At 43.1% G+C, this 26,454-nt stretch overlaps 1 protein-coding gene across 1 annotated transcript in view; it reads right to left on the reverse strand.

The window, feature by feature from the left end:
* The window catches only part of efhc2 (EF-hand domain (C-terminal) containing 2), a 118,252-nt gene that overhangs the window by 83,918 nt on the left and 7,880 nt on the right, over positions 1-26,454 (reverse strand). Inside the window, exon 3 of the mRNA XM_072585167.1 lies at positions 24,051-24,201. Coding sequence (XP_072441268.1) covers positions 24,051-24,201 — 151 coding nt within the window. The remainder of the gene's footprint in view (positions 1-24,050; positions 24,202-26,454) is intronic.

A 26,454-nucleotide genomic window follows, 5' to 3' on the forward strand; every position in this document is an offset into this window, starting at 1 on the left:
GAATAAAGATTTGCATACCTTGTGCCTTTCACTGTGTCTCACACCTACACACACACAACATGGATGCTGGGGAAAGTATAAGCACTACCACAGTTAGGTGGTAGTGTGGGGGGAGAAAAACACAGAAAAGTCAGAAGTTCTGTAAAAAACCCAGGAGTGTCAGAGGTGCTGTTCACTCTAAGAGCTGCCTCTGATGGAGCTGGAATCAGTGTAGAGTGAAGGACTCTGCTCTTTTCCCTGTGTTAAAATAGGAGAGGAGACTGATTCTGTGTCTTCGCATTAAGGAGGAGTTTATTTTGAAGTTCTTTGTTTTTTTCTTTATTGTTTATTGCGAGTTGTTTTTTCTGGCTTTTCTTCTCATTTTTACTTATTTGAAGCTGTGCTCAGCTGCACAGGCAGCTTATAATATCACTACTGCTGCTGCTACAGCTTGGGCCTGCTCCCACTACTGGACCCTGAACCTTGCCTGCACCGCTGACAAAAAAAACAGGATTGTCAGACATCCTCACACTCTGAGAGCTGGCTCTGAGGGACCTGGATCAGTGTCAAGGACTGTCCACATGCAAATAAAGGGTGACTTGGTGATTGGAATGCTGCCTCTGTGGATTTATTTCAGCGGCAACAACAGAAAAGCATGCTCCTGAAGAAATTTGTTTCCAACAGTTGTCTTTGAGTTGGGACAAGTATTTCTGGCATCATGCTGTTATTTGGGAAGTTTGACACATTTGATCCTATTATTGAAGACTGGCCGAGTATATGGAAAGAATTCATGATTTTTTTTCTGGGCCAAGGGACACTGGGCAAATGAAAAGCAAGGAGTAATTCTTTTGACAGCCTGTGGACCCACAGCTTTTTTGGTTACTAGGAGCCTAACCTTCCCCAACGCACTGAATATTAAACCCTTCCAAGAGTTGATGGATGTAGTTAAGGATATTATGACCCCAAGTTTCCTCTAATTCAGAGACACTATTGGTTTTTCTCAGCAGTTTAAGAACCAGAGGAATCCATATTGGGATTTTTGACTAGGTTACAATGACTGGCAGAGGCATGTGACTCTGCTTAAACTGTTAATGAGATGCTGATTTGTGGGATTTATGATATAACCATGCAAATGTGCCTTTTGGCTGAAGCCCAACTGGACTTCAAACAGGCACTAGCTTTATCATTAGAAAAATGTGGCAAGTGGAGCAGACCGTGTATAGAAGGTTTGAGTTATAAACATAGGCTGGGACACTTTTCACGGGAGCATAGCAAGTTGTGAAGTGACCTTATAGAAATTTATTAGATAATAAGAGGTATAGATAAAGTCAACAGTAGTTGAATTTTCCCTAGAATGTGGGTTTTCAAGACTGGGAGCACATTTTTAAGGTGAGAGGAAAGATATTTTAAAAGACATGAGCAGCAATTTTTTTTAGAAGGTGGTTCGTGTGTGGACTGAACTTCCTGAGGAAGTGGTACAATTACAATGTTGAAAAGACATTTGGATAAGTACATGAAGAGGAAATGTTTGGAGGGATATGGACTAGGAGCAGGCAGGTGGGACTAGTTTAGCTTGGGAATACGTTTGGCATGGACTGGATGGACTGGTTGGACCAAAGAGTCTGTGTCTGTGCTGTTGATTCCATGACTCTGAGTTTGCAGGGTGGACACCCTTGCCAGTCTGACTGAACTTTCCTGAACAGACGAACTCTCGGTCAGTCCACAGCAAAACCCTAAAACAAAGCCAAGCCTCAGTCAAATGGTTAAAATGTTCTTCATGATCCAGGCCGACAAGGTGTAGAAGATAGCAACAGTCTCACTAGACATAAATTGAGTAAAATAACTCATAGGCTGGTATCCAGGACAATGCATATCTTGGAACATCTACCCACATGTAATTTGGAACAGTTAAATTGCTTAGCAAAATCCAATTCATAACCAATCAGAATAAGCATCTGGTTAAATGGTCACTTGGTTTTAATGGCTAGGCTGTTTCAGTGATTGCTGAACTGGTTGATATTCATTCTGGAGTCCAATTGTTAAACTTATGCAAAACCTCAGCTAGACTGAAAACTATACCAGGGAAACTTTACAGTTTAAGGGTACAAATTCAGTTCTAGTCTCTTATGAGAAGCATTTGGTTCAGTAAACTGATTGTAGTAACAGGCTTGGGCCCAAGCTTGCTGGGGTGAAATTGGTTAAAAAGATTCATCTGGATTTGATCAACATTTTCAATTAGAAAATGGCTGCCTGAGTGAAGTCCTAAATAAATGTCTGGAAGTTTTTCCAAGTAGGTCTAAGATCTATCAAAGGAGCCAAGGTTACTTTGCATGTTGACAAGGAAGCAATTCCATGATTCTGCAAGGCCCACCCGGTGCAATTAACCTTATGGGCAAAAGTAGAAATCAGAAGGCGATAAAGTGAAGGAATCATTAAATCAGGCCAGTTTGCAGAATGGGCAACACCAGTTGTATCGATTGTGAAGCCAGATGGGTCAGTTCGCCTTTGTGGGGATTTTAAACTATTGGTAACATCTTTTTGCAGCTGGATAAATACTTAATCTGTCACATAAAGAGTACAGAATCTGGCAGAAAAGAACAGTCCAAACTTTTAAGGAGGCTTAAGAAAAGAGCTACACCAGCCTCACTAGATACTAAACTGTCTCGGTTCCTATTTGATTATAGGACCACCTTTCATACAACACCAAGATAGCTCCTTTAGAGTTAATAATGGAAAGAAGACTCTACACCAGATTAATCTGATCTTCCAAGAACTGGGGGGAGAAGCTAAAATGGCATCAAGAACGCCAATGCTGAATGGAAGACTTTGCTAAACCAGACAGACAGTTTTCCTCAAGGAATTAAGTTTGGTATAGGAACCCCGAGAATGGCCCTGCATGGGTAAGAGGCATTATCGACATGAGGTTAAGTCCAGTGACATATTAAGTTTGGGTAGGAGAAGCTGTCTGAATAAGCATATGGACCATATGAAAGCTGCAAACTCACAAGCAGTGCAGGAGCAAAATATACTTGGCTCCTTGGAACAGTCGGAAATGCTGGCAGAACCCATGGGTTCTCCCTCTCCGTCAAGCTTTGAAGAGATCTTGGAATCTGGGATTGACACCTCATCACATTTGCCACCTGAAGAAGAGAATAAATTTCTGCCAAGGTGCTCCAGGAGAAAGAGGCAAGCTACCATGTCTTACATGTTGCCTATCCGAGGCAGAGATGGAGGAATCTGACCCAGTGCTAAAATGCTCCAGGAGGAGTTTTTTTTTAAAAAAAGAACCAACCTATGTCCTTTGACTTGGAGGTTGAGGGTTGCAGTGAGTGCAATTAAGTCAGCCAGGTGGACCTCATTGAATGAGTTCCTTGATTGGGGTTGTTAATCTGGTCCAATCAGGGAGCCTGGCTGTCAGATAAAAAACAGGATTGTTGCAATCTGTGTCTTTCACTGTGTCTCACACCTGCACACACACACCATGGGTGCTGGGGAAAAAAAATAAGAAAAAAAAAAGAAAAAAGAAAGAAAAACAGGATTGTTGCACTCTGTGTCTTTCACTGTGTCTCACACCTGCACACACACACCATGGGTGCTGGGGAAAAAATAAGCACTACCGCACTTAGGCGGTAGTGTGGGGGTTAAAAAAGAGAAAAAGAGAGAAAAAAAAAAGAAGAAAAAAAAAAAAAAAAAAAAAACAGGATTGTTGCAATCTGTGTCTTTCACTGTGTCTCACACCTGCACACACACACCATGGGTGCTGGGGAAAAAAAATAAGAAAAAAAAAAGAAAAAAGAAAGAAAAACAGGATTGTTGCACTCTGTGTCTTTCACTGTGTCTCACACCTGCACACACACACCATGGGTGCTGGGGAAAAAAAATAAGAAAAAAAAAAGAAAAAAGAAAGAAAAACAGGATTGTTGCACTCTGTGTCTTTCACTGTGTCTCACACCTGCACACACACACCATGGGTGCTGGGGAAAAAAAATAAGAAAAAAAATAAGAAAAAAAAAAGAAAAAAGAAAGAAAAACAGGATTGTTGCACTCTGTGTCTTTCACTGTGTCTCACACCTGCACACACACACCATGGGTGCTGGGGAAAAAAAAAAGAAAAAAAAAAGAAAAAAGAAAGAAAAACAGGATTGTTGCACTCTGTGTCTTTCACTGTGTCTCACACCTGCACACACACACCATGGGTGCTGGGGAAAAAATAAGAAAAAAAAAGAAAAAAGAAAAAAAAAGGATTGTTAAACTCTGTGTCTTTCACTGTGTCTCACACCTGCACACACACACCATGGGTGCCGGGGAAAAATAAAAAAAAAGAAAAAAAAAATTAACAGGGGATTCCTTGGAGAAGGAGCACGTGGTGTCCACCAACACCCTGGAGTTGTTCAGGGAGAGGTGGGCGCCGCAGGGAGTGGAGTGTATTATTTCCCCGTCCAACTCTATTTTGATTTAGTCCTTACCCTCCCCTTCACTGTTTTGAACTCACAACATTGCCCTTTGATGTGAAGGGCAGTGCTTGTCACTGGCCACTCTGGTGGTTTCCTATCTTCCTGGTGGTGGCAATTGAATAAAGATTTGTGCACTTTGTGTCTTTCACTGTGTTTTACACCTGCACACACACACCATGGGTGCTGGGGAAAATATAAGCACTACCGCACTTAGGCGGTAGTGTGGGGGTTTAAAAAAAAATAAACAGGAGTGTCACTGTGTCTCACACCTGCACACACACACCATGGGTGCTGGGGAATAAAAATAAGCACTACCGCACTTAGGCGGTAGTGTGGGGGTTAAATTTTAAAAAAAAATACATGGTTTTGATCACACAGCCAAAAAAAAAGAAAAGAAAAAAAAACAGCATTGTTGCACTCTGTGTCTTTCACTGTGTCTCACACCTGCACACACACACCATGGGTGCTGGGGAAAAATAAAAAAAAGAAAGAAAAAAAAATTAACAGGGGATTCCTTGGAGAAGGAGCACGCGGTGTCCACCAACACCCTGGAGTTGTTCAGGGAGAGGTGGGCGCCGCAGGGAGTGGAGTGTATTATTTCCCCGTCCAACTCTATTTTGATTTAGTCCTTACCCTCCCCTTCACTGTTTTGATCACACAGCATTGCCCTTTGGTTTGAAGGGCAATGCTTGTCACTGGCCACTTGGGTGTTTTTCCTATCTTCCTGGTGGTGGAAATTGAATAAAGATTCGTGCACTTTGTGTCTTTCACTGTGTCTCGCACCTACACACACACACCATGGATGCTGGGGAAAAAAATAAGCACTACCGCACTTAGGCGGTAGCATGGGGGTTAAATTAAAAAAAATATTAAAAAAAAGAAGAAAAAGAAAAAGAAAGCTTCATTTGATGTGAAGGGCAGTGCTTGTCAAAAAGAAGAAAAAAACAGGATTCTTGCACTCTGTGTCTTTCACTGTGTCTCACACCTGCACACACACACCATGGGTGCCGGGGAAAAATAAAAAAAAGAAAGAAAAAAAAATTAACAGGGGATTCCTTGGAGAAGGAGCACGCGGTGTCCACCAACACCCTGGAGTCGTTCAGGGAGAGGTGGGCGCCGCAGGGAGTGGAGTGTATTATTTCCCCGTCCAGAGAAAAGAAAAAAAAGAAGAAAAAAAAGAAAAAAAAATGGATTGTTTGGGGCGGCACGGTGGCACAGTGGTTAGCACTGCTGCCTCACAGCGCCAGAGTCCCGGGTTCAATTCCCGCCTTAGGCGACTGACTGTGTGGAGTTTGCACATTCTCCCCGTGTCTGCGTGGGTTTCCTCCGGGTGCTCCGGTTTCCTCCCACAGTCCAAAGATGTGTAGGTCAGGTGAATTGGCCATCCTAAATTGCCCGTAGTGTAGGTAAGGGGTATGGGTGGGTTGCGCTTCGGCGGGGCGGTGTGGACTTGTTGGGCCGAAGGGCCTGTTTCCACACTGTAAGTAATCTAATCTAAAAAAGCATTCTCAAAGACAATTAAGGATAGGTAATAGGTATTCACCCTGTCAGAGGCTCCCACATTCCATGAACAAATGAACATGAAAGAAAAACAGGATTGTTCACTACCACAGTTAGCCAGTAGTGTGGGGGTAAAAAGAGAAAATAAAATAAACTGGACCTAGGGCCCGGGTGTCCTTGGAGAAGGAGCACGCGGTGTCCACCAACACCCTGGAGTTGTGACTGGCCACTCGGGTGTTTTCCCCCTTTTGGAGATTGGATCTGTGTGTGCACACGTGCAAGGATTCTCCCTGTTGCTGCTTGGGGCCTGCCTCACAAAAAAAAAGAAAAAAAAACAGGATTGTTACGTGCACTTTGTGTCTCTCACTGTGTCTCACACCTATACACACACACACACCATGGGTGCTGGGAAAAATATAAGCACTACCGCAGTTAGGCGGTAGTGTGGGGGTTAAATAAAAAGAAGAAAGAAAAAAAAGAACAGGAAAAAGAATAAATAAATAAATAAATGGAGAGAAGGGCACTACTTGTCACTGGCCACTCGGGTGTTTTGCTTATCAAAAAGCAAAAAAAAGAAAAACAGGATTGTTACATGCACTTTGTGTGTCTCACTGTGTCTCACACCTATACACACACACACCATGAGTGCTGGGAAAAATATAAGCACTACCGCAGTTAAAAAAAAAGAAAAAAAGAAAAAAAAACCCAGGATTGTTCTGTGCTTACCCCAGCCCGGACGGAATTTCACATTGGCCCCAAGGTCCCGTACTTCCCGCGGGAGCCTGTGCCCCACAACCTGAGCTGCCTCCGGAATTTTAATTTTGTTCCTTTCAAGGATATGAAAAGGAGGGCCCTGTATAGGCTGCTGCTACACACCATCCATCTCTTCTCCCTCATCCATCGTCCGGACACGCCTTGGCGTGCCCATTTGCCATCGGGCGGTGGGGATCCCTAGTGGAGGGAGCGGGCCGTGGAGGGGGTCGTTAGGGCCGACTGCCTGCCCCTCTTCCGCGGTTACGTTAGAGCCCGGGTGTCCTTGGAGAAGGAGCACGCGGTATCCACCAACACCCTGGAGTTGTTCAGGGAGAGGTGGGCGCCACAGGGAGTGGAGTGCATTATTTCCCCCTCCAACTCTACCCTCCCCTTCACTGTTTTGATCACACAGCATTGCCCTTTGATGTGAAGGGCAGTGCTTGTCACAGGCCACTCGGGTGCTTTCCTATCTTCCTGGTGGTGGAAATCGAATAAAAATTCATGCACCTTGTGTCTTTCACTGTGTCTCACACCTGCACACACACACCATGGGTGCTGGGGAAAAAATAAGCACTACCGCAGTTAGGCGGTAGTGTGGGGTAAAATAAAAAAAGAAAGAAAAAAAGAAAAAAAACAGGATTGTTTACGTTAGAGCCCGGGTGTCCTTGGAGAAGGAGCACGCGGTGTCCACCAACACCCTGGAGTTGTTCAGGGAGAGGTGGGCACTGCAGGGAGTGGAGTGCATTATTTCCCCCTCCAACTCTATTTTGATTTAGTCCCTACCCTCCCCTTCACTGTTTTGATCACACAGCATTGCCCTTTGATGTGAAGGGCAGTGCTTGTCACTGGCCACTCGGGTGTTTTCCTTTCTTCCTGGTGGTGGAAATTGAATAAAGATTCATGCACTTTATGTCCTTCACTTTTTCTCACACCTGCACATACACACCATGGGTGCTTGGTAAAAAATAAGCACTACCGCGGTTAGGTAGTACTGTGGGGGTTAAAATTATATTTAAAAAAAGAAAAAAAAACCAGGAGATCACACAGCATTGCCCAAAAAGAAAAAGAAAATAAAAAAAAATAAAAACAAGTTCCGTGCACCTTGTGTCTTTCACAAAAAAAAACAGGATTGTTTGTTCCTTTCAAGGATATAAAAAGGAGGGCCCTGTATAGACTGCTGCTGCACACCGTCCACCTCTTCTCCCTCATCCACCGTCCGGACACGCCTTGGTGTGCCCATTTGCCACCGTGCAGTGGGGATCCCCAGTGGAGGACTCTCTGCGCAGGAGTCCTCCCCCTTTCTTTCAGGGATCTGGGGTGGAAGGTGCTGCACGCATCAGTCCCCTGCAACTGCAGATTGCGGTGGTTCACAGACTCCCAGCCCAACCGCTTGTTCTGTGGCACTGTGGAGTCCGTGGACCATGTATATATTGGGTGTGGGCACTTGCACTCCCTTTTTGATTTTCTGAAAAACCTCCTCCTCTGCTTTTGGTTGCACTTCAGTCCCACGCTCCTGATCTTCGGGCACCCGGTACGGAGGAGGGAGGGCAGGTCCGAAGACCTCCTCGTGGGTCTGCTCCTGGGCCTGGCCAAACTGGCCATCAACAGGTCGAGGCAGCGGGCCATGGAGGGGGTCGGTAGGGCCGACTGCCTGCCCCTCTTCCGTGGTTACGTTAGAGCCCGGGTGTCCTTGGAGAAGGAGCACGTGGTGTCCACCAACAGCCTGGAGTTGTTCAGGGAGAGGTGGGTGCCACAGGGAGTGGAGTGCATTATTTCCCCCTCCAACTCTATTTTGATTTAGTCCCTACCCTCCCCTTCACTGTTTTGATCACACAGCATTGCCCTTTGGTTTGAAGGACAGTGCTTGTCACTGGCCACTCGGGTGTTTCCTTTCTTCCTGGTGGTGGAAATTGAATAAAGATTCATACACCTTGTGTCTCTCACTGTGTCTCACACCTACACACACACACCATGGGTGAAAAAAAACAGGATTGTTCCACTCGGGTGTTTTCCTATCTTCCTGGTGGTGGAAATTGAATAAAAATTCGTACACCTTGTGTCTCTCACACCTGCACACACACACCATGGGTGCTGGGGAAAAAATAAGCACTACCGCAGTTAGGCGGTAGTGTGGGGGTTAAATAATAGAAAAAAGGAGTATCGAAAAAAAGAAAAAAAAAATAAAGAGGAGGGTCAGAGGTTAGCTCTCTTTGAGAGCTGGCTCTGAGGGAGCTGGATCAGTGTCAAGGACTCTCCACGTGTAAAAAGAAAAACAGGATTGTTCCACTCAGGTGTTTTCCTTTCTTCCTGGTGGTGGAAATTGAATAAAAGTCCGTACACCTTGCGTCTCTCACTGTGTCTCACACCTGCACACACACACCATAGGTGCTGGGGAAAAAATAAGCACTACCGCAGTTAGGTGTTGGCGTGGGGGTTAAAAGAAAGAAAAAAAAAGAAAAAAAAGGAAAAAAAAAAAAACAGATTGTTCCTGGGTGTCCTTGGAGAAGGAGCACGCGGTGTCCACCAACACCCTGGAGTTGTTCAGGGAGAGGTTGCCGCCGCAGGGAGTGGAGTGCATTATTTCCCCTCCAACTCTATTTTGATTTAGTCCCTACCCTCCCCTTCACTGTTTTGATCACACAGCATTGCCCTTTGATGTGAAGGGCAGTGCTTGTCACTGGCCACTCAGGTGTTTTCCTTTCTTCCTGGTGGTGGAAATTGAATAAAGATTCGTGCACCTTGTGTCTTTCACTGTGTCTCACACCTGCACACACACACACCATGGGTGCTGGGGAGAAAATAAGCACTTCCGCAGTTAGGCGGTAGTGTGGGGGGAAAAAAAGGAACAGGAGTGTCAGAGGTTCTGCTCACTCTGAGAAAAAAAACAGGATTGTCTTAGTGCTGTCACCCCGGGCAGGCTGCCCCAGAGATGGTCGAAAGGTGCTGAGGGTGGTTAGTGAAGCTGGAAGCTGGATAGGCCGTCCTGACCGCTGTCACCCTGGGTGGGTACCGGGGTGGGCTGTCCTAGAGGTGGTTGAAAGGTGTGTCAGGGCGGACCGAGAGCTGGAAGGTGCATGGGTGGACTGAGAGCTGGAAGGTGGGCAGGGGCGGGCTGCCTTAGAGTGGTCGGAAGGTGGGAGGGACGGGGGCTGCTGGGTCTGTATTGTCTGCACTTTTGTATGTAACAGTATTGTCTAATGTACAAATGCCATTGTCACTGTCTTGTCATATGTGGAACTGGGATTTGAGGTTTGTCCTCCTATCCCTGTAAAATGGTTGAAGGGTAGGGTTTGGGGCCTAGCTTTGCTGTGCCTCTCCCTTGTACAATTGCTGTCTCTGGTGTACAGCTGTAAATGTTTTTTGTAAACTGTTTTGTAATTTTATAAATAAAATAAAAAAATACAGGATTGTGCATAGGGTGGACCGAGAGCTGGAAGATGGGTAGGGGTGGGCTGCCTTAGAGTGGTGGGACGGACGGAGGGATGGAGGGACGGACGTGTGGGATATAGGTAAATTAATGTTACTTCTGCAATTCTGCAATTCCATTTTACAAAGTTAAATGAACTCACACCAGTGTGTAATTGTTTTAGCCATGAGCTGAGTCAACAAGAATGAAAACGATGTGGAGGAAATATATAATTGTTTTTGTATTAGCTAAAACTGTATGTCAGAATGAAATGTGACTGCAAAACAATGGTAGACATTACGGGCAATTAGATAAGATGTTGTGAGGGGATGAAGTTAAGCTAGATACGCCTGTACAAACAGTAGGTATAAACATCTGTTTCCCAATTTTACAGAGACAGAGGAATAAACCCAAATTAAAAGGGTCATAGGGATCAGAACGGCCTCGGGAAAGGCACAGATGAAGGGGGTAGATCATGATGAAGAAAGAATATGCCTAACAATGACCTACAGCAGGATGAGGTCAAACAGCCTTGTGAGGCCAGAAATAAGCATTTTGTACAGACAAGGCCGGATAAGGCAAGAGATAAACAGGAGTAATGGGTGCCGGCCTTAGGGAAGTGGAAGATGTAAGCAGGGGAGGAGCAATGTAAAACAAGACATCAAATCATATAAATATTGTGTATGAATTGAATTTGGTGTGTGTATGTCCTCTGCCTTATAGACACTGGACATCACACCCACTTGCAAGTGTAAAATAAATGACACTACTGATTCAGATCTTGTCTCAGACTGAAATTATTGAAGTGAGTGGGCTTTGTTTCTCACAATTGGGGGCTCGTCCAGGATGTTCTTCCATCGCCGGGGGGAGTGGCTGGCCTTGGACACTGGGAAGACGCATCCCATTCCCCATTGAAGAGCGGTCTCGTGTCCCGGTTTGGTCCGCTCCCTTGGGCGACTGGTACGAATCCCACAAGAGGGACATCTGAATCAGACAGTGATAGGAGCTCGATAGACAATACGGCACAAACGGGCAAGGCAACTCTGTGCACAGACCAAGGTAAGAAAATTGACTTTTAAGTATTGCCTTGGTGGCCGGGATTGAGTTTTAGTAGTTAATAAGGGACTAACGAAGGAACTCAATATGGGTTGTGCCGTGGGTAAGGAAAAAGCCTCCGGGAAAACAAAAGAAGGAAAAGGCAATGGAAATGGAGGCGGGGTCCATTACAACATACCTCCAGAAAGTCCTTTGGGCAGGATGTTGTGGAATTGGCAAAATAATACTTGTACAGGGGAAAAAGATGATTAAATATTGTTGCTTCTTATGGACTAAGGAACCCATTCTTCATCCCGCCGTCTTCTGGCCAAAATACAGGTCGGACAAAGACTGGGTTTGTAAATATCTGAATTTATTTGTCAATGAGTGAGAGAGAGAGAGAGAATGAAAAGAGCTGTACAGCTGGTAGAAAGTTTAACCCTTTGTGATTTGTTTGAATGCACATTTGTTTGTTGGTGATTGAATGTTTACATTTTATTCCCTGGAGCTTGAGTTCCAGGACTGTTTTGAATCTGATTTTTATTATGGAAACTTAACATGATTTCTTTTAAAGGTTAAGGATTCTATAGAGATTATGAAAAAAAGAATGATAACTCCTGTTCTTTTTACAGATCATGACTGCCTTACTATCAGTTTCTAACTAATCTCTTTTATCTTTACATAAAAGCGATTTATGGAGGACAGTTGAAGTTTCAGTTCAACATTAGATTGTAATAAAAACAAAATTCTATGGTTAATATCTGTGACCTTGTATTCGGCCATTGTTCACACATTAGAAGTTTTTTTTTAAAAAACTTGAATAGACAAATTCTTTTCAGGCAGCTCTGATTATTTCACGACCTATAGTATTGTAATTGAGCAATGATTGGTCAGGACTAAAGAAAATTAATTTTGGATTTAAATTAAGGGACTAAAACTGGGTGATTACAGTGGATTTCAAAATTGGGAACTGTATGCATTTTACATTTTAAATATTAAATACTGAATAAATGAGCGTAAATATATAAATATATTTACAAGTTTGGAACAGGTTTTAAAGTTAGTCAAGCGTGAATTGATGAATTGATGTTTGAAGTTATGGGGAGCTAGAAATATTGCAATATTTCTTTAAAAAAAGAAAAAGGGGAAGAACGCAATGACTTATCCCCTTCAGGAGGTACCAATAGGGGACAAAGAGATTGGGTTTGTAAGTGCCCCCCCCTCAGCAGTGGGGAGGTCAGAACATTTAAAAAGGAAACGAAGGTCCTGGTTGAGGATCCGGTAGGGTTGTCTGAACAAATTGATCAATTTTTGGGGCCCAGTCTGTATACCTGGGCTGAGTTAATGTCTATTTGAATATACTATTTACTGGGGAGGAAAGGGGACTTATACGGGGAGCAGCCATTAAAATATGGGACAGGGAACACCCGATTGGAGATGGGGATGCTGGACAGGGAGAGATGAAATTTCCCTTCAGAGACCCCCAGTGGGAAGATCAAAACCCAGAGTATTAAGAAGGAATGAGGGAATTGAAAGACCTGGTTCTAAAAGGAATAAAAGAGGCAGTTCCGAAGTCACAGGATTTGACTAAAGCTTTTGAAGTTAGACAGGAGAAAGATGAGACTCCTTCAGCTTTCTTGCAGAGATTAAGAGACTCAATGCGGAGATATTCTGGAATGAACCCCGAGGACCCAGTGGTACAGGGTCTTTTGAAAGTACATTTTGTGACAAAGGCATGGCCAGACAGACAGAGAAAGATACTGAAGATAGAAGGGTGGAGTGAAAAACCATTAGATGAATTGTTAAGAGAGGCACAGAAAGTGTTTGTAAAGAGAGAGGATGAGAGACAAAAACAGAAGGTGAAAATGATGGTAGCTACGATTGATGAGGTAGTTAAGAAAAGAATGGAACCAGTATTGAGCAACCGGAGCGGCGGGTGGCAGCATGTAGGGCAGCGAGGAAAAGGGAGAGGGAGAGGACAAGGGGGAGCATTTAATAGAGGGTTTGAGCGACAGGGGCAGAGATGGAGGTCTCCACAGAAAGGATGCTATTATTGTGGAAAGATAGGGCATTTTAGGCCGGAGTGTCCTGATCTACAAAGGGAAGAAAGGGCAATTCCGCTTATGAATTTTGATGAAGAATAGGGGTGTCAGGAGTTCCTGCCCTTGGGGGCCCACATGGAACCCCTGATAAACCTGAAGGTGGGACCCTGTAGGGAAGAGGTAGTCTTCCTAGTAGATACGGGGACAGCACGGTCATCGCTGAATTCTAAACCAAAGAAAGTAGGAATGTCAACACGGTCAATTACTGTTTCGGGGGTAAAAGGGGAAGGCTTTACTGTTCCAGTATTTGAACCTATGATGATAGAAGGTCCTAAGGATAGGGTCACAGGGGAAGTGTTGTATATTCCTGATATAGGAAGTAACTTACTAGGGAGAGACTCAATTATCCTCTTAGGACTGGGGATTAGAATTCAGGAAAAAGAATTAGTTGTACAAATGGCAATGTTGGCAGAGGATATGGAGAGAGAGATAGACCCTATTGTATGGGCTAGGGAAGGGAATTGTGGAAAACTACAGATCCCTCCCCTTGAAGTAAATTTAAAAAGGAAAGGGGACATTGTCTGTGAGTGACAATATCCCATTTCCATAGAAGGTAAACGAGGACTGCAGCCAGTAATTGAAGGACTGATTAGAGATGGACTGTTGGAGCCATGTATGTCTCCTTATAATACCCCAATACTACCAGTGCGGAAATCTGATGGAACTTATCGATTGGGGCAGGATTTGAGAACATTAAATCGAATAGTACAGATCAGGCACCCAGTGGTGCCAAACCCCTATACGTTATTAAGTAAGATCCCTCATGACCACAAATGGTTTAGTGTGATAGATTTAAAGGATGCCTTTTGGGCTTGTCCCTTGGCGGAGGAAAGATTTAGGACTATCCTCCTATGAAATCTTATTTGGATTACCTTACTTGGGAACGAATGGAGAATTGCCAATTCCCGAAACTAAAGATTTCTTTTAAAAAGAAGTATATACTGGGCTTGTCCTCCTCTTTGTCTTTCCTCAGGAAACAGGGTTTATTGGCACAGACTCCACCCCCTGACTTCACCGTTCATCCGATCCGGCCGGGCAATTGGATCTTAGTAAAATCATGGACAGAGACTAAATTGCAGCCGGACTGGGAAGGGCCGTACCAGGCTCTTTTGACTACCGTAACAGCAATAAGGACAGCAGAGAAAGGCTGGACTCACTACACTCGGATCACACAAGTGGACCCTCCCGTGGAGGAAGAAGTCTGGACAGCCGAATCAACGCAAGATCCGCTGAAACTCAGACTAAAGAGACTTTGAGTAACTAATTATACAGTGGCGACGCGAGCGCGGGATTATTTCTGTAAGATTGTATATTAAGTCGTTTTGTGCTTCAGCATGATGTTTAGAATACTGGGATTGCTGCTAGAGTTATGATGCTAGCCCTCTTAGTATTGGGATTTTGTCAAATATCATTTTCATATGTATTATTAATGGTTCCTGAATCTGATAATCCACAAGTAATAGACGCTGATGCATGCAGCTTAGTAAATTGTGGGGATGTAGATAATCAGAGACAGTACCGCAGCTCTGAGATACATCTTAAGTCCTATGTGGATGGCCTTGGGGATGGTACTTAGTATAATGGTCTTGTCACAGTACACCGGGCCCCCTTCCGACCAGCTCGTGATTGTCCTGATAAAAAGTGTAACCCAATATACCTAACAATAAGGAAAACCACATGGCACGAAACAATCCTGGGGGGGGCCACCTATGAAATACAATGAAATGAAATGTCTGGGTTAGAAATGAAAGCAAATGGGAAGGATTTCTTGGGCTATTGTTTTCGAATTAGCGTAGGATGGGGAAAACGGGTAGAACTACTGGGTAATAAGATACAATCTTTCACCCCTCCCGCTGATCCTAAAGTAGTAAAATTTATAGAGGTAAAGGACTTGAAACAGACCATTGAAATAGAAACTGGGTACGGGGATGCAAATGCCTGGGTTGAATGGGTAAAGTATACTGTAAAAAGTCTGAACAAAAGCAATTGTTATGCATGTGCCTCCAGTCGGCCAGTGGCCCAGGTGGTTCCCTTTCCGCTCGGGTGGAAGCGAGGCAGGAAGGGCATGAAATGTATGATAGCCCTGTATCAGGATGAGACTGCATGGAATGATAGGAATTGTACCTCCCTATCTCTGATGTTCCCTCCCTTGGAGAAGAAAGATGCAAAAGATCCCCCCATATTTTCCGTCACAGTTGGAAATCACACATCACGTGTGCGTAGACGAGGTACAAGTTGGTCGAGAGATTTGGGGGAGCTGAAATTATGTACAGAGATTAAGAATGTAACCGAAACGGAGAAGGGAGGGAACTACTCAGCATTAAAGGTTCCCCGAGCGAATCTGTGGTGGTACTGTGGAGGCAAAATATTGAGACCCACGCTACCTCCAGATTGGAGAGGGATATGTGCAATTGGCAATTCCATTTACCCTGGCATTTGAGAAGGAAAAGATAGTAGGGACAAAGGGAAGGGGTAAGAGATTACTGTTAGCCATTTCTTTTGATGACAGGATTTATCTCGATTCTGTAGGAGTCCCTAGGGGAGTACCTGATTAATTCAAGGCTCGTAACCAGATTGCAGCAGGCTTTGAGTCAGCTCTCTTTTGGTGGGTAACAATTAATAAAAATGTAGATTGGATAAACTACATTTTCTATAATCAACAGCGATTTATAAATTATACAAGAGATGCGGTTAAAGGAATATCAGACCAGCTTGATGTGACAAGTAGGATGGCATGGGAAAACAGAATGGCCCTTGAAATGATTTTAGCAGAAAAAGGGTGTGTGTGTGTGATGTTAGGAGGAAGCTGTTGTACCTTTATTCCTAATAACACTGCACCTGATGGTTCAATTAGTCGGGCCTTAAGGGGATTGACTACCTTAGCAGAGGAATTGGCTGAGAATCCAGGAGTAGGCACATCTCTCACAGGATGGCTTGAGTCCTGGTTTGGAAGGAAAAAGGGGGTGGTGGTTTCTATCCTTACTTCCCTGATAGTAGTAGTCGGAGTATTGGTGGCCATTGGCTGTTGTATCATACCCTGTATACGAGGGTTCACCCAAAGACTGATTGAAACAGCCTTGATGAAACAGGTGCCCCTAAAAAGAAAAATGCAGAAGAATACAAATGGTAATTAAAGAAAAGGGGGAAATTGTGGGATATAGGTAAATTAATGTTACTTCTGCAATTCTGCAATTCCATTTTACAAAGTAAAATGAACTCACACCTGTGTGTAATTGTTTTAGCCACGAGCTGAGTCAACAAGAATGGAAACGATGTGGAGGAAATATATAATTGTTCTTGTATTAGCTAAAACTGTATGTCAGAATGAAATGTGACTGCAAAACAATGGTAGACATTACGGGCAAGTAGATAAGATGTTGTGAGGGGATGAAGTTAAGCTAGATACGCCTGTACAAACAGTAGGTATAAACATCTGTTTCCCACTTTTACAGAGACAGAGGAACAAACCCAAATTAAAAGGGTCATAGGGATCAGAACGGCCTCGGGAAAGGCACAGATGAAGGGGGTAGATAATGATGAAGAAAGAATATGCCTAACAATGACCTACAGCAGGATGAGGTCAAACGACCTTGTGAGGCCAGAAATAAGCATTTTGTCACAGACAAGGCCGGATAAGGCAAGAGATAAACAGGAGTAATGGGTGCCGGTCTTAGGGAAGTGGAAGATTTAAGGAGGGGAGGAGCAATGTTAAACAAAAGACATCAAATCATATAAATATTGTGTATGAATTGAATTTGGTGTGTGTATGTCCTCTGCCTTATAGACACTGGACATCACACCCACTTGCAAGTGTAAAATAAATGACACTACTGATTCAGATCTTGTCTCGGACTGAAATTATTGAAGTGAGTGGGCTTTGTTTCTTACAGACGCATGCATGGTCTGTATTGTATGCACTTCTTTATGTAACTGGATTGTCCTTTTATGTACAAATGTCATTGTGACTGTGTCTTTTTATATGTGAAACTGGGATTTGAGTTTGTCCTCATCTCCCTGTAAACTGGTTGAACTGTGGGGTTTGGGGACTGGCTTTGCTGCTCCTCTCCCTTGTAAAATTGCTGTTGTATACATCTGTTAATGTTAACTTTTTTTTTGTAAACTGTATTTTGTAATTTGTTGAATACAATATCATAAACAGGAGAAAAAAAAAACAAAAACAGGATTGTGGCTGCCCCAGAGGTGGTTGAAAGGTGTTGAGGGTGGTTAGTGAGGCTGGAAGGTGGGTAGGCCGTCCTGACTGCTGTCACCCTGGGTGGGTACCAGGGTGGGCTGCCCCAGAGGTGGTTGAAAGGTGGGTCAGGGTGGACTGAGAGCTGGAAGGTGTGTAGAGGTGGACAGCCTTAGAGTGGCTGGAAGGTGGGAGGGACTTGCTGGGTCTGGATTATCTGCACTTTTGTATGTAATAGTATTGTCTAATGTATAAATGTCATTGTCACTGTCTTTTCATATGTGGAACTAGGATTTGAGGTTTGTCCTCATCTCTCTGTAAACTGGTTGAACGGTAGGGTTTGGGGCCTAGCTTTGCTGCTCCCCTCCCTTGTAAAATTGCTGTTGTATACAGCTGTAAATGTTAACTGTGTTTTTTTTGTAAACTGTTTTGTAATTTGGTTAATAAAATATTATAAACAGGGGGAGAAAACCAGGGGTGTTACTTGCCTCTGCAGAGTTATTTCAGGCACCATGAGTACTCCCCAAAAATAATTTCTTTTAAAATTTATGATAGTTTCCATCTTAGTTCTGTAGAATGTGCTTGCAGAACTTCAAAAAAGAAAAAAAAAAGGATTGTCCAGGACGGGCTGTGCTACAGGTGGTCAAAAGGAGTGTCAGGGTGGACCGAGAACTGGAAGGGGCATGGGGTGGACTGAGAGCCGGGAGGTACGTAGGGGCAGGCTGCCTTCGGGTGGCTGGAAGGTGGAAGGGACGGGGACTTGCTGGTCTGTATTGTATGCACTGGTTTTTATGTAATGGGATTGTCTTTTTATGTATAAATGTCACTGTTGCTGTCTTGTCGTATTTGAATCTGGGATTTGAGGTTTGTCTTCATTTCCCTGTAAACTGGTTAAACAGAAGGGTTTGAGGGCCTGGCTTTGCTGCTCCTTTCCCTTGTAAAATTGCTGTTTCTTTGTATACAGCTGTTAGTGTTAAATATTTTTTGCAAACGTTTTTGTAATTGTTTAATAAAATTTTAAAAAACAGGATTGTCCTGCACACACACAACACGGGCGCTGGGGAAAAAATAAGCACTACCGCAGTTAGGCGGTATTGTGGGGGAAAATAAAATTTACAAATTAAAAAAAAAACAGGATTGTGCTGGCCAAACTGGCCATAAACAGGTCCAGGCAGCAGGCTGTGGAGGGGGTTGTTAGGGCTGATTGCCTGCCCCTCTTCTGGGGTTACGTTAGAGCCCGGGTGTCTTTGGAGAAGGAGCACGCGGTCTCCACCAACACCCTTGAGTTGCTCAGGGAGAGGTGGGCACTGCAGGGAGTAGAGTGCATTATTTCCCCCACCAACTCTATTTTTATTTAATCCCTGCCCTGCCCTCCCCTTCACTGTTCAGTCACACAGCATTGCCCTTTGATGTGAGGGGCATTGCTTGTCACTGGCCACTTGGGTGTTTCTTTTTTTCCTGATGGTGGAAATTGAATAAAGATTCGTGCACCTTGTGTCTTTCACTAAACAAAAAAAAATAAAGAATTAAAAAGAAACAAAAATAGGATTGTCCTGCACACACATAACATGAGTGCTGGGGAAAAAATAAGCTGTTAGGCGGTAGCGTGGGGAAAAAAAAAACAAAACGATTAAATAAAACAGGAGTGCCAGGGGGAAAAAAAAACCAGGATTGTGCCTGGCCAAACTGGCCATAAACAGGTCCAGACAGCAGGCCATGGAGGGGGTCGTTAGGGCTGACTGCCTGCCCCTCTTCCGCAGTTACTTTAGAGCCCAGATGCCTCTGGAGAAGGAGCACGCGGTGTCCACCAACACCCTTGAACTGTTCAGGGAGAGGTGGGCACCGCAGTGAGTGGAGTGCATTATTTCCCCATCCAATTCTATTTTGATTTAATCCCTGCCTTCCCCTTCACTGTTTGATCACACAGCATTGCCCTTTGATATGAAGGGCACTGCTTGTCACTGGCCACTTGGGGGTTTCCTTTTTTCCTGGTGGTGGAAATTGGATAAAGATTTGTACACCTTGTGTCTTTCACTGTGTCTCACACCTGCACACACACAACATGGGTATGGGAGAAAAATAAGCACTACCGCAGTTAGGCAGTAGTGTGGGAAAAAGAAAGAAAAAAAAACAGAATTGTCAGACATCCTTGCACTCTGAGGGCTGGCTCTGAGGGAGCTGGACTCTCGACATGTAAATAATGGGTGATTTGGTAACAGGATACCAGCCTCTTGTGGAGTTATTTCACCAATGGCCTTTCAAACCAGGGTTCCGTACTTTACGAGTTACACTCAAAAGTCACCACAGCCCTTAATACCTTTACCATTGACCCCTTCTTGCATTGTGCAGGAGACATATCAATATTACCCTAAAGTGTACTCCTGCATTATATGGTCACTTAATGCTTAATTTTCCCATGATTTGGAGATGCCGGTGTTGGATTGTGGTGTACAAAGTTAAAACTCACACAACACCAGGTTATGGTCCAGCAGGTTTAATTGGAAGCACTAGCTTTCAGAGCGTCGCTCCTTCATCAAGTGATAGTGGAGGGCTCAATTCTAACACAGAATTTACAGCAAAAATTTACAGTGTGATGTAACTGAAATTAAACATTGAAAAATTGCTTGTTAAGTCTTTCATCTGTTCGAATACCATGATAGTTTCACTTCTTTCATGTGTAAATCACAAAACCTTTTTTTAAAAAGTTGCATTCTCAGGTTAGCTGTTAACAATGGGTGATAGCTAGACAATATGTTTTCTGTCTATCCCATGATGTTTAGATTGATTCTAATCTAAAAAGTGAGATAACAGAATGTTACATGAATGCATGCAGTTTTTCAGCAAAGTACAATGTAACCCTGCAAGTACAAATTCACCCCACAAAATATATGTGTGCATGTGGGTCTTTGTCTGTCTGTCTGTGTCTGTCTGGGTTGAGGGTTGTGAGTGTGAGAAAGTGTGTGTGTGTGTGTGTGTGTGTGTGTGTGTGTGTGTGTGGTGAGTGTAGAATGTCTTAAGTCTTCAACATATTGCTAGGATTGAGCCCTCCACTATCACCTGATGAAGGAGCAATGCTCCAAAAGCTCGTGTGCTTCCAATTAAACCTGTTGGACTATAATTTGGTGTTGTGTGATTTTTAACTTAATTTCCCCAGGCTAACATCACCATTCCCATTGGCCAGACCATCAACACTAGGAAGATCTGAAATTGCAGCTGTAGCTGGTATCTCTTAAGTCAAACCACAAAAGCAGAACTGTGTCTGTAAGGTGTATGGGAGGTTGTAAGAATTAATTTATTGTTTTACCCTCAAGCATCTGTCCAGTATTCACTCTTCCATTAATGTGAAAAGATGGATGCTGGGTGACAAGAGACATTTATACCCACCTGAACCATAACTCTGTTTTGCAGTCCTACTGTACCTGAGTAACATGAGTTTAATCCACAACTAACAGCAGGATTACTAAACAAAGCACGAAGCTGGTGAAACACAAGTTTAGGTATCTGCATAGCTCAAGTGAAGGAGCTCTACCGTGTTTACTAGTGTAGCCTCTACACTGACTCTGACCCATGGTAATGTGTTTGAATCTAAACTTCCCTCTGGGCAATTATGGATAAATGCTGACCTAGCCTGTGACGATTGCAACCCGTGGAAGTTTTCTTTTAATAAAAGAGCAAGAGAGCAACACTAGATTTGTAATTGTTATGGACTAGACCAGAACCCCCCAAAATATTTTAAGAGGGTAGCCTAGACCCTATTTTTTTCTTATTTTAAAAGGTACATGTGAAGTGCATAGTCCAGATGGGTGATATGACTGGTCAAATGACCTTAATCAAAACACAATTTATTTAAACACCATAGTTAGAATGCAAACAAAAGAAAGAAGAATTTAGAATAACTTAACTATTGGAAAACTAAACCAAATAATAGATACAGTACTTATTACTAATTAACTGTTCCAATATAATAACATCTCATCAACACACCCCTTGGCAAAAGGAGAATTCTTACATGCTGTACTTCTATCCAGGAGGAAATAACATCAAGTGAGATATTTCAGAGGAAGTAACAGCTCGGAACCCTTTACTGAAGCTCCAACCCTTCTCGGACCCAAATAGCTTCTGACTGCTATAGTTTAAAAAAAAGAAAGCCTAATCTGTGAGAACTGGCCACTCCCCTTCCAATGTTACAACTGCTTTTTGCAAAACCGAAAGGTCTCCTAAATTGTTGACTTAGGCAGTCTCCCGTAGCCACATTGGCATCTCTGCCTTTACAACCTCTCTTCAAAAAATCCAGAACAAAATAACCTTGTTAAAGTGACAGTATTGTCACAGTCATAAAGAAACACCATCATTTAATCTTACACTTATAGCCATCTGGTCAGATACTGATCCTGCACATGTCTTACAGGGTAACACGGAGTTAAGATGTGCATGTGATGAGTCGTTGGGCATGAATAGGCAACATCCAATATAGCACTTGAATGGTGAGGTCACAGATGAGTTTTTCTGCACAGGACTTAGAGGAGGACTTCAATTGAGACAGCATGAAGAACAAATCTAATGGTCATCCATACCAAGATGCCTGCCATATTGCCATACTGCTATCATTCTTTGTCATTCTCAAAGAACATGGTGGAATTCGCTCCAATTTGGCATTGGACAATTAGCAGAGCTTGGAGCCTATCCCTTCCTCCATGGTAATGATTTCCAATGCAAGGACAGCAGTTGTGGATCCTCTTTTGTGATGCAACACAGTGTCTGGACCTCGATTACAGCACAGGCAAAAGTGAGCCAAATGTCTCAGTGCTGCAGTGGAGACTCACTGAAGTATTGAGACCCATATTCTTGTTACACTGGCTCAGAATGCTACCATCATGGCTTTGGAAACCAGTATTCTGGGGCATTCATGTTTTCACAGTGGTAATTCAATATGTGCTTCAACAGGTTACTAAATGACTACTGGGGCATCATGCAGGGGAAAGGCCGTAACCACAATTGGCATATTTCCACAATCAGTCTTTTTTAGCCTGACAGCTTTGTTCTCCCATTAATGACATTCTCCATTTGTTGCTGTTTCAGACAGCCATCCCATATTGCACCGAACCATGTCAAGGTGGCACCGTAGAAGCCCAGCCCTCAGGCACAGAGATCATCCTATAAGGCCTGTTTGCAATCTTATCCATTGAAAGTCCTTTACCTTTCACCAGCATAATATTGCCTTTGGAGTAGCACTGTGAAGGACCACTCAGCCAGGCAATGATACTTGCAATGCAGGAATTCAGGAAAGGCACAAGGGTGAATGATTCACTTTTTTATGTCAGTGAAAGTACTGTTGGATAAAGTTGTGGATAGTTCTTTGTTTTCCATTACTTATTTTGGGATTTTGTAAATAGAACACTAGGATGGATGCAGCAAATATAGATTGAAAAGTCAGGAATTTTTAGTCAACGGTGATGACAGGGTGACATCTTAGATGAAGTGGAGACTTTTCCTGATCTCTTACTCTCTGTAAATCTGGTGGCCATGGTGTCATACTCATGGTGGTGAGATTGTGGAGATATACCAAATAACCACAAACTTAGACATCTGTTCTCGTGAATATATAAAATCGCTCCTCTGGCCATACAACCACGAACCAGCGCTTCATGATGCCAATGGTTTAACCCATGATATGCTTTGTGGTTGCAAAGCTCTCGTTGTGGGGCAACTGTGATTTTGGGGTGGCATATTAAAGGAATCTGAATTTTCAAACATGGCCAACTTATCCAGAGCAAAGAGCTAATTCCTCCTTAGCCATCTTTTTCTAAACCTTATTATTTTATGGTATTTGGATATTGCTGGCCAAGATTTGTTGCCCATCTCTAACTGGCCTTAAACTTAATGGCTTACCATGTCTTTTCAGAGGATAGTTAAATGTCAACTTAATTACAGTAAAAATGGAGTCAGGCCAAACCAGACAAGGATGGCAGATTTGCTTCCCTCAAGGATTAGTGAAGAGGATGTTTGATTACAACAATCAATGATTGTTTCATGATCACCATTAGTGATAAGAGCTTTCAATTCTTGATTTTATTAATCGAATTTAAATTTCACCATCTGCCATGTTGGCATATGCAATACTTCTTTTCTTTGCTGCCTGTATTCCATTTCGTACTTGGACTATAGCCCAAAAAGAAACTCTAACTATAGGTCCCATTACTGTAGCATACAGGCTAACCAACTCTTCTAACCTCCTTATCAAGATTCAGCACCATTCTCTGAAAAATTCAAAATCTTTGTAAAAGTCCTACAACTTCAATCAGGACTGTACTTCCATTAACTCTGCATTAGCAAATGTAAGTCAAAAGCATCTCACTTCAAAATCCAAGAAATGGCTCAATTGCAGGACCAAATTATCAATTTCTGACAATTGGAATATATTACATAAAGTTGATTTTCTGTACATGCACTCGACTTGAAAGCTCCACATTTAGGGGAATGTAAAATAAAATCAGTCCAAAGTCTTTCCACCAACCAAATATGCTAAGCCATATTAAAAAAAGACTATCGGAATAATAGAATAGTCTAATAATTTGCACAGTAATACAGTAAAAGTAATGATGTGAGCTTTAATTTCTTAACCACTTTTATACCTTGTGTGATGCCACTGTTTTTCACTTCTGGTTCAACAACCTGTATTGTATCATCTTCCAGGTAAAAGTAAATCTTGCACTTTCTTACTCGGTACTGTTCATCTCTTCTTTCTTGAACACTTTCTTGAAAGTAGGCTTTAAAGCAAAGCACCTGTTGGACAATACATATATGTGGGAAGTCTTCTGAATGTAAAACTTCAAAATCACACTTTGGACTACAAAGTAATGTACAAATGTAAATATGTTTTAGTCAGATCCCATTTGAGTATGAAATATAATACTGGGCACCACACCTCAAAGGTTTTAATTATAAATGATAGGTTGTATAAATATGGAATAAAGCTGAAAATGCTTTCAGGTAAATCATGATCTAATTAAGGGAGGCTGATTAGCCTACTCTTGTGTCTATGTTGAGCAAAGAGTTGGGTTTTAAGATGAATGAAGGAATTATAGTCCTATGGAGTTGGCTATAAATCAAATATGTGACTGTCTTGAAGGTTACACCAAGGTCAGGGAACATAAGGAAGAAAATGCATGCCATGACCATTGCACAGTCTGGGTGGAATAAAAACATAATTGAAGGTAATCAAAGAGGATGCATTTGAGTTGGAGTTCTATTATTGTTGGAAATCCTTCAGCACTTTAAACTGAGATGGAAAATGTTAGAATGTGTAACGTACCAAATACAGAGCAAGAGAGGACAAAAGAGTAACTAGAGAGAGAATAGGGCCCCTCAAAGATCAGCAAGGCAGCCTTTGTGTGGAGCTGCAGAAAATGGGGGAGATACTAAATAAGTATTTTGCATTAGTATTTACTGTGGAAAAGGATATGGAAGATATAGACTATAGGGAAATAGATGGTGACATCTTGCAAAATGTCCATATTACAGAGGAGGAAGTGCTGGATGTTTTGAAACACGTAAAGGAGGATAAATCCCCAGGACCTGATCAGGTGTACCCGAGAACTCTGTGGGAAGCTAGAGAAGTGATTGCTGGGCCTCTTGCTGAGATATTTGTATCATCAATAGTCACAGGGGAGGTGCCAGAAGACTGGAGGTTGGCTAACGTGGTGCCACTGTTTAAGAAGGGTGGTAAGGACAAGCCAGGGAACTATAGACCAGTGAGCCTGACGTTGGTGGTGGGCAAGTTGTTAGAGGGAATTCCAAAGGACAGGATGTACATGTATTTGGAAAGGCAAGGACTGATTAAGGATAGTCAACATGGCTTTGTGCGTGGGAAATCATGTCTCACAAACTTGATTGAATTTTTTGAAGTAACAAAGAGGATTGATGAGGGCAGAGCAGTAGATGTGATCTATATGGACCTCAGTAAGGCATTCGACAAGGTTCCCCATGGGAGACTGATTGATTAGCAAGGTTAGATCTCATGAAATAAAGGGAGAACTAGCCATTTGGATACAGAACTGGTTCAAAGGTAGAAGACAGAGGGTGATGGTGGAGGGTTATTTTTCAGACTGGAGGCCTATGACCAGTGGAGTGCCACAAGGATCGGTACTGGGTTCTCTACTTTTTTTCATTTACATAAATGATTTGGATGCAAGCATAAGAGGCACAGTTAGTAAGTTTGCAGATGACACCAAAATTGGAGGTGTAGTGGACAGCAAAGAGGGTTGCCTCAGATTACAACAGGATCTTGATCAGATGGGCCAATGGGCTGAGAAGTGGCAGATGGAGTTTAATTCAGATAAATGTGAGGTGCTGCGTTTTGGGAAAGCAAATCTTAGCAGGACTTATCCACTTAATGGTAAGGTCCTCGGGAGTGTTGCTGAACAAAGGGACCTTGGAGTGCAGGTTCATAGCTCCTTGAAAGTGGAGTCGCAGGTAGATAGGATAGTGAAAAAGGTGTTTGATATGCTTTCCTTTATTGGTCAGAGTATTGAGTACAGGAGTTGAGAGATCATGTTGCAGCTGTACAGGACATTGGTTAGGCCACTGTTGGAATATTGCATGCAATTTTGGTCTCCTTTCTATTGGAAAGAAGTTGTGAAACTTGAAAGGGTTCAGAAAAGATTTACAAGGATGCTGCCAGGGTTGGAGGATTTGAGCTATAGGGAGAGGCTGAACAGGCTGGGGCTGTTTTCCCTGGAGCGTCGAAGGCTGAGGGGTGATCTTATAGAGGTTTACAAAAGTATGAGGAGCATGGATAGGGTAAATAAACAAAGTCTTTTCCCAGGAGTCAGGGAATCCAGAACTGGAGGTCTAGGGAGAGAGGGGAAAGATATAAAAGGGACCTAAGGGGCAGCTTTTTCACACAGAGGGTGGTGTGTGTATGGAATGAGTTGCCAGAGGAAGTGGTGGAGACTGGTACAATTGCAACATTTAAGAGGCATTTGAATGGGCCTATGAATAGGGATATGGGCCGGGTGCTGGCAGGTGGGACTAGAT

The sequence above is a fragment of the Chiloscyllium punctatum genome, chromosome 15 (assembly GCF_047496795.1).
Source record: "Chiloscyllium punctatum isolate Juve2018m chromosome 15, sChiPun1.3, whole genome shotgun sequence".
In the NCBI taxonomy this organism is placed as follows: Eukaryota; Metazoa; Chordata; class Chondrichthyes; order Orectolobiformes; family Hemiscylliidae; genus Chiloscyllium; species Chiloscyllium punctatum.